Source organism: Fundulus heteroclitus, chromosome 7, assembly GCF_011125445.2.
Source record: "Fundulus heteroclitus isolate FHET01 chromosome 7, MU-UCD_Fhet_4.1, whole genome shotgun sequence".
Classification (NCBI taxonomy): Eukaryota; Metazoa; Chordata; class Actinopteri; order Cyprinodontiformes; family Fundulidae; genus Fundulus; species Fundulus heteroclitus.
This window is the reverse complement of record NC_046367.1, coordinates 16866559-16881874: the sequence shown is the minus strand read 5'-3', so window position 1 is coordinate 16881874 and position 15316 is coordinate 16866559. Positions and strand designations below refer to the sequence as shown.

Here is a 15316-nt window from a genome sequence, read left to right as displayed (position 1 = left end):
TCCCCAGCCTTCAAGGGGTCGGGGGGCCCGCAGATGACGCTCTAGGGCCTGCAGTAATTTATTTTACCCCAGGACAGCTCGGCTTCTGGGCTGCCCACACCCCGGATTTGTGGGTGTTGTCCACCCTGTCTGGGGGGGTACTGTCTTCAATTCCGCCGCAGGCCACCCAACCCTGGCCGGGTCAGGATGACTGTGATCCGCGACCCAGTGAAGGCACAGGCACTGAACCAAGAAATCTGCACCTTGCTGGCCAAGGGCACTATAGTGCCTGTGGACACCCGGCGCGATCCAGAGGCTTTTATTCCATATATTTTCTGGTTCCAAAGAAGACCGCGGGCCTACATCCAGTCTTGGACCTCAGAGGCCTGAATGTGTGCCTGAAGGCCATGCCTTTTCATATGCTTACCACCAAGCAAGTATTGCAGGCAATTTCCCCAGGTGATTGGTTCACTTCCATAGATCTCGAGGATGCTTTTTTTCATGTTCCAATCGCTCCGCCTGATTGGCGGTTTCTTCGTTTTGCCTTTCAGGGGAGGCACTTCCAGTTCAGGGTTCTCCCGTTCGGACTTTCGCTGTCTCACAGGGTGTTCACCTGATGTGTCGACGGCCTTCTCTCCTCCGCAGGTGCAAGGATTACGGATCCTCCATTATCTGGACGACTGGCTAATTTGTGCCGTGACACGGAACCAGGCGGTCCGAGATACCCAGTTAATGCTCCATCATGTGGGATGCTTGGGCTTGCAGGTGAACATGGAGAAAAGCAGTTTGACTCCCTCATAGGAGACAATCATCCTGGGCATTGCCATGGATTCTATTTCAATGACTGCTTGCCCGTCACCCCAGTGGGTGAACAGTGTATTGAGCATCCTCCCAGAATTCAGACGCGACATGGCACCGCCTCTTGTGCGGTATCTTTGCCTCTTTGGCATGCTCACAGCCGCCGATAGTGCCCTTGGGATTGCTGTCATTGCATCCCCTCCAGATGTGGTTGAACAGCTTCGGTCTGGACTCCACACAGAACACTCATTGTCTCAGAAGACTTCGGGTGGGGCCTCAGTGTCTTCAGTCTCTGTCCCAGTGGAGAATGAGGGCGTTTATGATGACAGGGCTCCCGCTTGGCTCCCTCCCGTGTCGTCGGGAGGTTATGTTTAAAGATGCATCCTCCACGAGCTGGGGTCCAACCTGGCGGGGTCAAATGACACTGGGGACATGGTCCCAGTGGCAGAGCAGGGAACACTTCAATGTCCTGGAATTACAGGCTGTACTTCTGGCTCTTCAGAGCTTTCTTCCAGGCTTGCAGGGGAAGCATGTGCTGGTAAGGTCAGACAACACCACTGTGGTTTTTCTCATCAACCAGGTCAAGGAAACTGTTGTGGTTGAATCAATGACTGCTGACCTGGGCAGCTCCATACTTGGCCAGCCTCAGAGCAGCCTACATCCCTGGGCCAGAGAACATGCCAGCAGATTTTCTATCCCGTCAGAAGCCGCTTCCAGGAGATTGGAAGCTTCACCAAGAGGTAGTGAAGTGCATCTGGAAGGTCTTCGGCAGGGCAGACATTGACCTCTTTTTCCTCCATTTCCTGTTGGCATGTCGGGCTGAATAGTTGTTCAGTGGGCCGAGACAAGGACGTTGTGCTTTTTTTGAGGGGTGCTCGCCATTTGCATCCACCCAACCGCCCTATGGCACCGGCGTGGGACCTCTTCCTGGTGCTTGAGGCTCTTCGATCACTCCCATTTGAGCCCCTGGCATCAGCAGACCTCAAATGGCTCTCACTGAAGACAGTGTTCCTTTTGGCGATGGTTTCCGCAAAGCATGTGGGTGAGTTGCAGGCTCTCTCGATGGCCGAGCCTTGCTGCCGGTGGAATCCTGATGGCTCAGGCGTTACACTGTGGCCTGACGCAGCATTTATTCCTAAGGTGTCACTGGCGGCAGGCGGTAACCAGCCACTCCATCTTGCTCGGTTGGACACTGGATGCCCTTCCGAACCACTGTGCCCTGTTTGTGCCCTTGAGGCATATATCAATGCCACGGCATCCTTCCGAAAAACAAATAGCGTTTTTGTTTGCTACACCGGCTCACGGAAAGGTCAGGCACTTTCTAAGCAGTGACTTGCACACTGGGTTGTGGATTTGATCTCCAAAGCTTATGCCTTGCAGGACCGGCCACTGTCAGCAGGAGTGAAGTGCCACTCTACACGGGCCATGTCAACATTGTTTGCTGCCATGATTGGGGTGCCGCTGGATGTTATATGCCGTGCGGCCTCCTGGAAATCACTTAGTACCTTTACTCGGTTTTACAGGGTGAATGTGGCTGCGCCCCATCCCCTTCAAGAAATTCTGGAGCAGCATACATCTACATCACATTAGGTGGATGTCCCTTGAATGTTGCCGATTCCTTGTGATCTTGTTGATATAAGTCATCCAGTGCTTGATGAAATAGAGTCATCCAGTAGGGATGAAATAGAGCAAAGTTACTGCTGTAACTACGGTTCTATGAATCCCGGATGACCGTCAGAGTGTGTGGTTCCTCGGAATCTCTGCTTTTCACGAGAAGATTGAGGGATCGAACTCCGGGTGCCACGTGACTATATAGAGTCACGTGGGTCCCCAGCAGGTCACAGGTGACTTTGTTGTCATTAGTACTCGACCTGCGCATGCGCAAGAATGATCATTCAGTGCTTGAAGCACCACCCCTGGCGGTCATCCGGGATTCATAGAACCGTAGTTACAGCAGTAACTTTCGTTTTCCTTCTACTCCTACTCAAAAACTCGTACAGAAGTTCTTAACAGAATGAACATCACTGTATTACAACAAGCTTATTCGGGACGTAAACATTTTGTAATGCAGTGCTGTTCATCTATTGAATTTCAATTGAAATGAGTGCTTGGTGAAGAAAAAAATTATTAGCATCTTGATGAAAAAACATCAACAATTTAGATAAATTGCAGGACCAAAACTCAGAAGTCAAATGAGAAAAAAAGCAAGCAAAGCAGGCCCTTTAGTGGATAATGTCAGACTAGATAAGAAAATCTGGAGCTGTGAAGTTTTATTCTGAAACAATATAAATGACAACCAAACACTGAGTTTCTGAAAGTTTTAGATTTATACAGACATCGTTCATCAGTGATATATATTAACTCTAAATTTCTGCTACAATCTAGTCTTTTATGTTTCAAAGCCTATTTCGAGCAGCAAACCGATCATGTTACTTGTCCAGTCAAGGAACAGAAGTTAGCTGAACAAAGATGTACTAAATTTTTGCTTGTCAGACCAGCTGTGTTTACATGCACATAAAACTGATTCTGAGACAAGGATATAATCGGCTTTATTGGTCACATTCGTATCCAAATATGGATCCCAGTCCTTGCTATTGTCTGTGTGGCGAAGCACACAACATATACAGATAATTTAGAATTACAGAGAATTCATAGAAGTACATGATACACATATTACATGATCTTACAGATAAATACATTGACTCAGAAGATAAACAAAGGGCATTGGGGTACTGAAAACAAGGTGCAATGCCTCACTGAATCTTTTGATCTAACTGAAACAATCCACTGTTCTTATACAATTAAAATATACCACATGAGCAGAATACCTGGTAACTTCATTGGCAATGGACTGCATGAAATCCAGTGTTTTCTTGTTTTTACTCATTACTGAATTAGCTTTTAAACTACAAACTACATCAACCCATATACACATACACACTTAGGTAATAGTCTGTAAATTAGTGGCAATGTGGGGTTCAGTGTCTTGCAACTCACACAGCTGGCATAAGGCTTGTGTTCCTATTGAGCCAAATCCACAGAATTCAGGAGTTTTACTGACTTTCAGGATTATTTGAGCAAATGTTTTATACCTTGTTTAATTGCAAAGCTAAATCAAACAAGCTCCTGACTGGAATTAAATTAATTAATTAATACATTATTGCTCTTTAAGGTAATGTAAGGTAAGGTAAGTTTATTTATATAGTGCTTTTCAAGATGAGACATTCAAAGCGCTGTGTTTAAATATTAAGAACAAAAATTGGCCAACTTTATTCAGAACCATGTTAAAGCCTACATTGTTCTTTTATTCGATTTTTTTGTAATTAAGATCAGTATTGACGTATAGGTGACAATTTAAGACATATGTTGTTGTATTTCTTATGCCAAACCAAGCCAACTTTATTTAATTGATGACTTTATTTAAATGAGCACTTAAAAAAACAGCACAGCTGACCAAAGTGCTGAACAGATATTTTCAGCATCAGAACATAAATACATAAAACAAAAAAAGTGTTAGAAGCAACTTGAATAAAACATAAAATAAAACTGATAAAATGTTCTAAGTAACTTGGATAAAATGGCTGACATTTATGTAAAAACTCTAAACAGAACTTGTACACAAAAGCCCTGAAAAGTCAATTGTGTAAATTTGTAAATGCATTCACTAGTCGCTGAGTGAATGCAGCTGGTCCAGAGTGCAAAAAACTACAATTTTGCACTACTCACATATAATTAGAAATCAAATTAATGATGTGTTTAAAGTTTTCTCAGTCACTGTGTTTGTGTTCACCGTGAATAGAAGAAGAGCAAAAGAGTTGACAGATGTTTTGGCATTTCTCACAGCATGCGAGTGCTGTGGTACTTCATGATCATTCACTGAGCATTCCCAGTTATGTGTTATATAAAAAATGACTTCAGCAGCATAAATCTGAGGTGATGAGCAGCAACATTTATGTGTTGGCTGACAACCCATCATGCATCTTCATTACAATGCTGTTATATTTCACAATGCAAATCAGTTTTCTTTGTTACACTTTTTTCACATTATTATAATTTTCAACTGCCAACAATGATTATAAATACACAAAGATGCTTGGCTCTAGGTTCTCCCGACAAAACACTCGGTACCCTGTGGCCAGAAGGACTGCGGTTTCTTTTGTTGCAGGTGCAAAAACATGAGTGGAATTGGGAAAGGCTCTAGATGTAGACATTCTGTAGAAGTTTTTGAAATCTATTTTGACGACTCTGAAACCAAATAGAGTTTTTGTTTTTCTGGGGGACTGAGGATATTGGAAGGAGCACGTTAAAAAGTTACTTAATCACATCACCTTATCTTCTGTGACTTGGGTGAAAGGTGAGTTTATCACATAGGTCTTTTGCACCAACGCCGTTTTGGAGGCAATTTTTTTATTTATTCAAGCACTGCAAAATAGCTGGTTCTTCTGTGTGGACCATGATGTCACCCGTGGCAAAGCCTGTTGACTGGTCAAACTAAAAAAACAAAAAAAAAACAATAAGCTTGGTGGCGAGAGAAAGAGATGAATGAAATACAAACTATACCTGCAATTAATAATTTTTCAGCCTATTTTAAGATGTCATAAAGGTGATATGACATTTCCAATATTTTAATATACATTACAGTCTATCAAGACAGTATATGCCACTGACTGATGTCCAAGGTTTTATGTAATTTTATGTGGTTTTTTTTTAAAGCAAATATTTCTAAAATGTTATATTGGATATATGGATTTCATAAACATGACAGAATAGTTGTGATAAATTTGTACAGGCATCTGTTTTGGGCATTCTTGGCAGTTTTTCTAAGGCTTTTATTTTATATCGATATTGTAATTATATCGTACCGACAGAAATTAGGAAATATATTGTGATATAAGCCCTACATTATAGTATTCAGTCTTAGAACACAAATGCAGTATAAAAACAACAAGGATGTGCTAAACACAAACACAGTAAGTAAATTACTCAACTTATTTGTATTTTTCTTCACCTGGCAAAAAAATACTTGTATAATAATGTAGAAATACAACAGGAAAACAGGCTGTATATTTACTAAAAATATCATTTCAACAAAGACTCTATGTCTTCCTTTAACTGGTCAACCAGTATGGATTGACATAAGTTTTATCTGATAAAGCAGAGTCATTATTAATACATCTTCTTTGTAAGGTCCAAACTGCAGTCACTTCTCTTTACGAGACACTGCCATCTACATTTCAGCCTCCTAAAAGCAGCAGCTCATCGTCTTCTCTAATGCCAATAATGGTAAAATGAAAAAAAAATCTTTATACATTTGTACAAATGCATCGCATTAGCATTGTATCAACCCTGGTTTCTGGACATACCATTCTTTTTCATGGAGGTGTCTCCTTTTATGAGTCACGTTCTCAGTCTTCCCTTCTCCCCCATTGACTGGTAAGCTACTCTTTAGCTGCATAGCGAGGAACTTCTGTAAACAAAAAAGTAAGAGATGCAGGGCAACAAGGGCCGCCATCTTGTTGCTATGCTCTTCTTCTGATGTCCTTCCATGTTGTTTTCTTCTTCTTCTTCTCAGGCAGATAGAAAAAAAATATGCAGTTGCATACCTACTGTAGCTTCCGTGTTGTGTAAAATACATTGTTCATGACACATGCTTGGTGCCCCAAACTGGTGAGAAAGGGCGTCGGCACACAACAAAAAACAGATGTTCGGAAACATGTGCACTGAACTGGTTCTAGAATAACAGTGGTTCAGGTGCAAAAGTGCCCCATCCTCCCTGACAACAATTTTACGACGAGCAGTAGATTTCCCGTTGTGAATAGGTCTGTAATTTATTAAGTCATGTTGATCAAGAGAGGGTTTCTCAAGTAATGGTTTATTAACAGCTACAGTAAAAGCCTGTGGTACATATCCATTTACTAAGGATAGATTAGTCATGTCTAAAATAAGGCCATTGATCAAAGGGAATATCTCCTTAAATCACTTGATTGGGATTGGGTCTGAAATACAAGTTGAAGGTTTATATGAAGCTAACATTTTAGACAGCTCAGAAAGCTCTACTTGGGCTAAATAGTCCAAACACCAGTCAGGTTTTAAAGAATCCTCCAACACTGCCTCACTTACTGAGGACGAGGTAATCATGTTTGGGAGGATGCCAATGATTTTATTTATGAAGAATCCCATAGTCATTACTGCTGAGATCTATGGCAATGGGTGGATCAACAGAGCTATGACTCTAGGTAAGTTTGGCAACTGTACTAAAATGAAACCTAGGATTGTTTTTATTGTCCTCTATTAATGATGAAAAATATGCTGCTCTAACTCCACGAAGACTCTTTTTATCCAATAGACTGTAGACTTTATACAGTAGACTGTTTTTCCAGATTAGATAGGATTCCTCTAGATATTTACAGCGCCATTTTCTCTCCAATTTCTTAACATTGTGCTTAAAAGAACACAGCTTTAAGTTACACCAGGCAGCCAGCTTCCTGTGAATAATCACCTTTTTCAAGGGGGCTACGTTGTCCAATGCAACATGCAACAAGGAAGTAACACCCTCAACAAAGGCATCAATTTGTGAATGGGAAGAAATAACATTGCTGCCCTCTGTTGTGTATTTCTGTGATACTGAGAAGATTAAAAGGGGGACAAACTCTTTAAAGTTGAAGAATGGTTGCTACTCCTCCTCCTCGTTCCGTAGTTCTGGTGATGTGGAAATTAAAATAATTAGAGTGTGTTGACTCGTTTATACTAACCTAGTCCTCTAGCAGCAAGGTTTCTGTGAGACAAAATAAATCAATCTGGTTATCAGAAATCAATTAATTAAATATCAAAGTTTTGGAGGTATTACATTTAATAAACCACATTTATTTGTTTTATTTTTGGTTCAACTTGGAAACTTTGGTTCAACAATAGGAAACTTTTCGACCAATCTGTCTAGATGATTTGATTGAATTTCACTTTGTAAAGTGACATGATATGACAAGTGTAGTGAATTTGCACTCTATAAATAAAATTGAATTGAATATGCACTGATTTCAGATGTATTGGCAGATTTCTGATCAATGATTTAATAAACTTCTGACCTGCTGACACCAGTTTTATCCAATTTATCTATTAATAAAACAGCCAACTTGCCTCCGTTGCTGATAGAATATTCTTTGTAAAAGCATTTAACACCTTTTTTGCTTCCTATAATTTTATTTTTAGACATCTCAAACATATTGACAAAAGCAAAGTGTGTCTTCTTCCCAAAGTAACAACTTTCCTGCCAAAGTGCGTTGTTGTCAGGGAGACCTGTTAGTGTGTAGATAATAGGTATGATGCGCTAACTTATCGGGCAGTGGAAATGGAGTTCTGAGCCAGTCGATTACTAATTAGGGCTACTAAAGTATAAAACTGTTTACTCTACTTCTTGATACATTACTAATGAACAATATTAAAACAATGAATGTCAGTGTGGTAAATTATAATCCAAGTATTCTAACACTGACTGCATCTGATATTATTTGAACCATAAAATAATCTGCTTTGACATGAAGGAGGCATAAGTTTTTTAAAGGTCTTGTCAAAACTATAATGATGCTAAAAGCAATTAAGGCCTAGCGTTAAACATCTGCCTCCCTCAACCCTAATGAACCTTCCTAGCTTCCAAAGTGTCATATGTTGGGTATTTTTCCGTGCTATTTTAATTCTTTGTTTTTCATCTGTCTGAAGCACCAGATTTATTAAGGACAGCACAAGACCAGTGATGACAGTTCCTTTCATGTCCTCTGGGGAAATACAATAAGCTCTCTCCGTCTCTCTCATCTCCCTGCAGCTCGTCCTCCCTGCACTGCCTATTAGTGTCAAGGTTCAATGTTAGTGCTGTCAGCTCTTTGTATTTATCAGCTTTAAAACTTTTTATTCCTGATCTAGAGGTATTTCATTTGTCTTCTGAAAAATGTCTGTTTTTTTTTCTTATCATGATCCTGTGCCTTATTCTGTCTCCTTTAAATAAAGGCTCTTCTGCCCTTCATTGCCAGGTCATGGTTACTGTTCTTGTGGACGGTGCATCTGCGAGAATGGCTGGTTTGGGAAGCTGTGCCAGTTTCCCAGGTCTTGTGACATGAGTGACGCCCAGAGTAAGGAGCTTTGTGAGACAGATGATGGAGCAGTTTGCAGTGGGAAAGGTGAACAAACAAAAAAAACATATTTCTCTATCTTTCAATCTTTTCTGTTTACAGTTAGCTGTCAAGGTTTATGTTTAACAACGTATACATTCTTGCTGAGAAAAGTGGTTCATCAAAATATTGTTGAATAATGTAACTTACAAAGAAGGCTGAAGATGTTAATTATTACTGCAATTTTTAAGATCTGCAGAAATGGAAGTTATCACAATTTCCATTTTAAGAATACTTCCCTACCACAGTTTTTCCATTATGAGAAATTACTTTATTTGTTTATTTTTAATGTCAACATATTTTGGTATTGCTAATTATGCTGCAGTCCATCCATCCATCCAACCGTCCATCAAGCAGTTTTTTGCGGAAGAGAGGGGGAACTCCCTGTATAGGTTGCCAGTAAATCACAGGGCAACACACACACACACACACACACACACACACACACACACACACACACACACACACACACACACACACACACACACACACACACACACACGAACAAACCAAATGCCCTTATAGGCTTTTTTTTAATATAAAAATTTGCTGTGCCACGTTTGGGCAGATTGCACAATGTTAAACTGTTTTTAGGATTGGGTTATGAAATTGATCTGTTTCCCACAATGGTGTCCATTATGTATGACTATACCCTCCAATTTAACTTGCACAGACTTATTTCTCCCCAAAGGGTAATTTGCAAGATAGTGTAGAGCGCCTCAACAAATATACCATTTGTCTACTACATTCTAGTACACACTAGTTTTACTCTAAGCAAGCTTTAGAAGACACAGTTAATTAAAAACTGTCTGGATTTTTGTGAGCTGCAGTATACATTTCAAAATTACAGCTCAGTCGAACTGTCTAAATCTAGAACACAGCTGGAATCTGTCTTCTATTCATTATGTCTACCGAACCCATACTGTGCAAAAGGAAATTAACTTCAGATTCCAGGTTATTGATGCCAAATATTTAATCCAACAGCAGTGTTTTACAAGAAATCTCTGAAGATTAAGATCAGATCTGTACTCTGAAGCCAAGTTTTTTTCTTTGACAGATGTGACAGAAGTCTTCCTTTAATGTGCAGTGAGTATAAAACAGTGCAGTAGAACGCAGGGATGGTATACATCAAAAATAAAGTGTAAAAAACATGCGTTATAAACATTTTGACATTATTGAAACCACATTGTTATCATTGGATTAGAAAAATAATTCAGCTATTACAGCTATCATGGTAAAATAATATAAAACCCCTAAGTTTACATATTTTATCTGTCCGTGACTTTTGGGGTGAAATTAATGCCCACAAACTGTCCATTTTTATTTCATCTTTGTGTAATGAGTGATGATATGAAGGACATTTTGCGGTATAGTCTTCTGCATTTGATGCTAGATTCAAAACATTTTTGAACCTTGCAAAGCCAGTTCTTTTACATGTTAAAATCCTTGAGTTGTTGTCTTTTACTTTCCCTGTAACAATGTCTTTGATCCTTTTTTCTTGTCCAGCAATGGATGACGGACTACATTTACAGTGCCTTGCAAAATGACTCACCCATTATGAACCTTTTCCCAATTTGCCACATTATAACCACAAACCTAATGTCTTTTCTGCTAATTTTATGCAATAGGCCAAACCTGTGACTAAAGTTTGGCATATTTGTGAAGTTGAAAGAAACATGCATGATTTTAATTTGTTCTTACAAATAAAAATCTGAAAAGCTTGGTATGAAAAAGTATTCAGTGTCCCTGAGTCAATACTCAGAAACTCTTCTTGCTGCAAATATGACTGCCGTTCTTTTGAAGTATATGTCTACCCAGAGTGCACATCGAGAGAAAAAAAAGTATATTCTTCTTCCTGAAATAGCTCAAACTCAGGCAACTTACATGGGGAAAGTCTGTGAACATGAATTTCAAGTTTTGCCCCAGTTCCTAATTGGATTTGGTGCTGGACTTTCATTGAGCTGTTCTAGCCCATGAATGTCAGTTGACTGAAATCATGCCATTGTTGCTCTGGTTGTCAATTTGGGGTTTTTGTCCTATTGGAAGGTGGACTTCTGTCCCCGTGTAAAGTCTTCCACAATTGTCCTACATGTAGCTTCATCCGTCAAGCCACCCACTCTCACAAACTTCGTTGTCCCTGCTGAAGAAAAGCATCCCCATTGCATAGTGATAATGCTGGCATCACAAAATGGTGATGATGTGTGTTTAGAGTGTTGTGCAGTGTTAGTTATCTGTCAGGCATATTGTTCTGCATGTAGGTCAAAAAGTTACATTTCTCCTATCACAAGAGCTCCTTTTCCTGTATGCATACCTCCTACATGTCTTGTGGCAATCTCAAACAAGACATTTATGGCTTTTTTTATTCTTTGGTGGAACCCTGAAGCTCCTTCAGAGTGATTGTGTCACGATCCCCAGGTCTTTGACTAAACTTCTTGCAGTTCTCTTAGTGTTTTCACCTCTGTAGTTCCTTTCTTTAGGCGCTTTAGGTCATTGGTTAGTCGTCTGCTCATTAAGATTTTTTTAGTTAATTCTTGTTTGTTTCACGATGCCCAGGGGGTTGATTTTCCTGGAGATTGTGCTGTTCTGTTTGTTTTTTTTCACATTTTAGTATTGTTTATCATCTGTAGATTTGGTTCCAGTCATTAGTCAGTTTCTGCTCATTATTTAAATAGTTAATTCTTGTTTCTGTTAGATCCTTATTTTCCTGTCTATCGTCAGTTCCGTCAGCGAGTTTATTCCTTTCTCATCTGTTTATTCCCCATGGCTTCCTGTTAGGGTCTGCTCTCCTCCTGTCCCTGTAAGATCATTGTGCTCTCTCCCTCAGCTTAATTACCATTACACCTTTCACCTGTGCAAATTGCTCCACCTGCCTTCCCCTGTCATGTTTCATGGAATCGGATCAAAGCAGACCAGACCAGAGCTCTGGAGTGGCCTGTTGAATGATGGTGATTTATTAGATGAAGAAACAAGGCTTACAGAGTGGCAGGGTAACAGAAACAATGAACACGGTAACAATACAACCAGAGCAGAGTAGTAATGTGGATGAAGATGGAGGACCTGCCAGTGTGTGTGACAGAGCTGGCTGAACTCATAGGGGAAGAGATGGAGGGCAAAATAGGCGGATTAAATAAGCACAGGTGAACTGAATGAGCAAATTAGGCAGCAGGAAGAGGGGGACAATGAGCTGGCAAGAGTAGGGAAAATAACAGAACCTAACAGGGAACAAGATGATGGTCAGATATGGAGAAGAATCTAACTAAAGTTAGAAGGAACAGATCTAATAAGACTACAGACTAATAAGGTACAGAAGCTAACACAAATGGGAGCTGGATCCAACAATATAAGAAAACACTGATAACATAAATACTAAACAGAACTAAACTGGTGACAAAAACAAGGCTCTAGGAATGAACAATATAAAAGTGCAACATAAACAGACAGTCATTGTCATTTTCCTGATCCTTGTTTCGCCTGCCTGCCTGTACGTTTTGTTAATTATTCTGAACAAATCGTTTTTTGGACAGTTGGTTGAATAGAACTGGATTAGATGTTTGAAGCATTGGGATATTGATTTTTTTTTATTTCTATTTTTAAAAAAAAATCTAAACCTGGTCTAAAACACAGCACATAATTCTCCATGACTTGACTGCTTGACTGTTCCTTAGTCTCCATGATGCTGTTTCTTCACTAATAATAACAACCCTCTGAGGTATTGACAGAACACCTGCATCTCATATTGAGATTAAATTACACAGCAGGACTCTATTTACCAATAAGATTCCTCCTGAAGAAAAGTGGTTGCCTGATTTTATATTGGGTTTTCAGAGGTAAGGTAAGACAAATGCACGCCACACGACTCAACGTCATTTTTAGAGTACAATTGAAAATCATGTTGTGTTTCCCCCTTCCACTTTACAATTATGTGCCACTTTGTGTTAGGTCTGTCACGTAAATCCCATTAAAATGTCAACGGGGATTAATACAGTTTCAAAGTATTGCAGATCATTTTGACATCTTTTACGCTTCAAACATAATTATTCAGAACAAAAGCGATACTTAAGTGCAGCTTGTCCAGCTTTTCCCTGTTGCCAGATGTACTGTGCACTTTTTGAATAAAGTGCTTCAAACTGTCATTGCATTTTATTTTGTATCATTAAGCAACTAATGACGCCACACGACGAAACACTTTCTCTGTTGTGCAGCACTGAATCCAGAGATACATCTGCCACAGAGAGTCCAGCCCTGAGCAAGGCTGGAAAATGAAGATGATCGTCTTCATTCTCCATGCCAAACTTTTATTAAAAGCCAGATCTATCTTCTTTTCCTGACCAGCCTCCGCCTTAGACATTTCACTTTTTATCTTCCTCTCCTCTCTCAAGCTGCCTTACTTTTTTTTCGCTGCGGCCTTCTGTAGCCCTTCACAAAAATTGTGGTAAATGAAAGAAATAGCAACTGAACCCCAGGGTGGAAAAAACCAAGCTGATACCCAGATTTGTTTCTCTTTCCCAAATCCTAAAATGTGTTATTCTGTTGCTACCCTAGAGAGCACCGAAATGTAAACTGATGGAGGAGAGAGGGGGTGTAGAGTGTGGGCGGACTTGGTATCCTGGTGGTAAAACTGTATTAGTAGCTGTTTCCTCAGGGAATATCTCTGTCCACTCTAAACGACTCCATTAAAAAGAAGAAAAAAAAATTGCACAAGATTAAACAAAACAGTTTTTATTGGAGAAAAAAAATAAGCATATGCCAAGTGGGTGGAAAATAAGAGAAAAATAGTATATCAAACACTTAAAATCCTAAACAGTGATAGTGACGGTAACCAAATTATATTTGTGTGTTCGTGTGTGTTACAGGCTCCTGTCACTGTGGCCAGTGCATTTGCTCTCCCCAGGAGTGGTGGGTGTCAGGAGAGCACTGTGAGTGTGACGACCGAGAGTGTGACAAACATGATGGTCTCATCTGCACAGGTAATGACACACGGTGCACTGAAGCTGTAACAGAGCGTACTTAGATTATCAGCAACAATTACTTCACAGCAGGGTTTACTTTTGTTCACAGTCAGTAACAAAGAAGAAGCAATAATTACCCATAAATAGTCATAAAGTTTATGTCCAGAAACTATTCAGGAGTCTTAGAAAGCATTACTGAAAATTCGGTCAATCTTAAATGACTCGCTGAAAAGGAAAAATGTAGTTTTCATCTCAGGGTAGTCTTAAAATTGTCTTTAAAAAAATTCCTAAACTGGCTGAATAGTTTAGGCTAAAATTTTGTGATGCTTTTATTATAATCCCAGAAGAGGTATTACATTGGTCTTTTTCATTAACATTTCGATTCCATGCAAATTTAAAGTGACAATAAACAAAACTCTATCAATCTGCAGTCAAATGCCCGTCTAATGCTGACTGTGACCATGTTTGTGTCTCACAGGTAAGTGCAAGAATAAATGAAACATGTACTAAATATTTTCTGGAAAATTCTTAAAATTTATGGTTAAGAAAAAGTTTCCTAGAGATACTAAATCAAGTTTTACAACAAATAAGTTTAATTGGATTTTTTAATTAGCTCAACCATAAACAAAAGCAGGTAAATATTTTTTTTGGTAAAGCAATATTGAAATCATTGTAGATCCAAAACTTAATTAAAGGGTTTTGCGTGTTTATCTTATTAAAAGGATTATGAAACACAGTTGAAAACAGTTACATTTATAAAAACATACGTTTCAGTAATATTACAGGCAATTTTCTTCACAGGTAATAATTTTTTCTGTCCTATCAAAGTTACTGTTTTACAACTTTCACTCCTAATATAGACTATGATCATCTAAATTGTGTCTTTTAAATGCTTATCAGTGTGGTGCAATAAGGAAAACTATACTCCTTCAACATCTTCAAAAACAGCCAGCAAATAAAGAAAATGGATTTCACCATCTGCTAAATGTTTCTCTCTGTCATTACTAACCTAAAAATGAATGTAAAAACTACCATGAGCGTCATAATCATTTGAATATAATAGTGTTTTACATGAAAAGTTAGTTATAGGGAGGAAATTAAGTATTTAGGGGGAAAAAAAACAAAAGTTACGGTATCCATCACATCCATCCATTGTTAATATTAATATTAAAAAGATTTCCTTGGCAAGCTTATTAAGACATTGCACTGCATCAAGAGTTATTATGGATTCTCTATAGCTGCTGGTTCTCGTTACACATGTAACTGGTGAGTGATGTGGAAAATTACACATATTAGGAATGCTTGAGGGTTAATTTTACGCATTGAATATGATCATTTCTGAAAGGAAAGATGGTTCATTAATCTGTGGGCATGGCAATTAAAAACTACCCAAATCACATGTTCTCACTATGCAATGCTGATTTTTTTTTT

General features: G+C 39.2%; 1 protein-coding gene across 1 annotated transcript in view; it reads left to right on the top strand.

The window, feature by feature from the left end:
• Positions 1-15316, top strand: part of itgbl1 (integrin, beta-like 1) — a 74891-nt gene that overhangs the window by 54714 nt on the left and 4861 nt on the right. Inside the window, exons 9-10 of the mRNA XM_036139059.1 lie at positions 8799-8945; positions 13790-13903. Coding sequence (XP_035994952.1) covers positions 8799-8945; positions 13790-13903 — 261 coding nt within the window. The remainder of the gene's footprint in view (positions 1-8798; positions 8946-13789; positions 13904-15316) is intronic.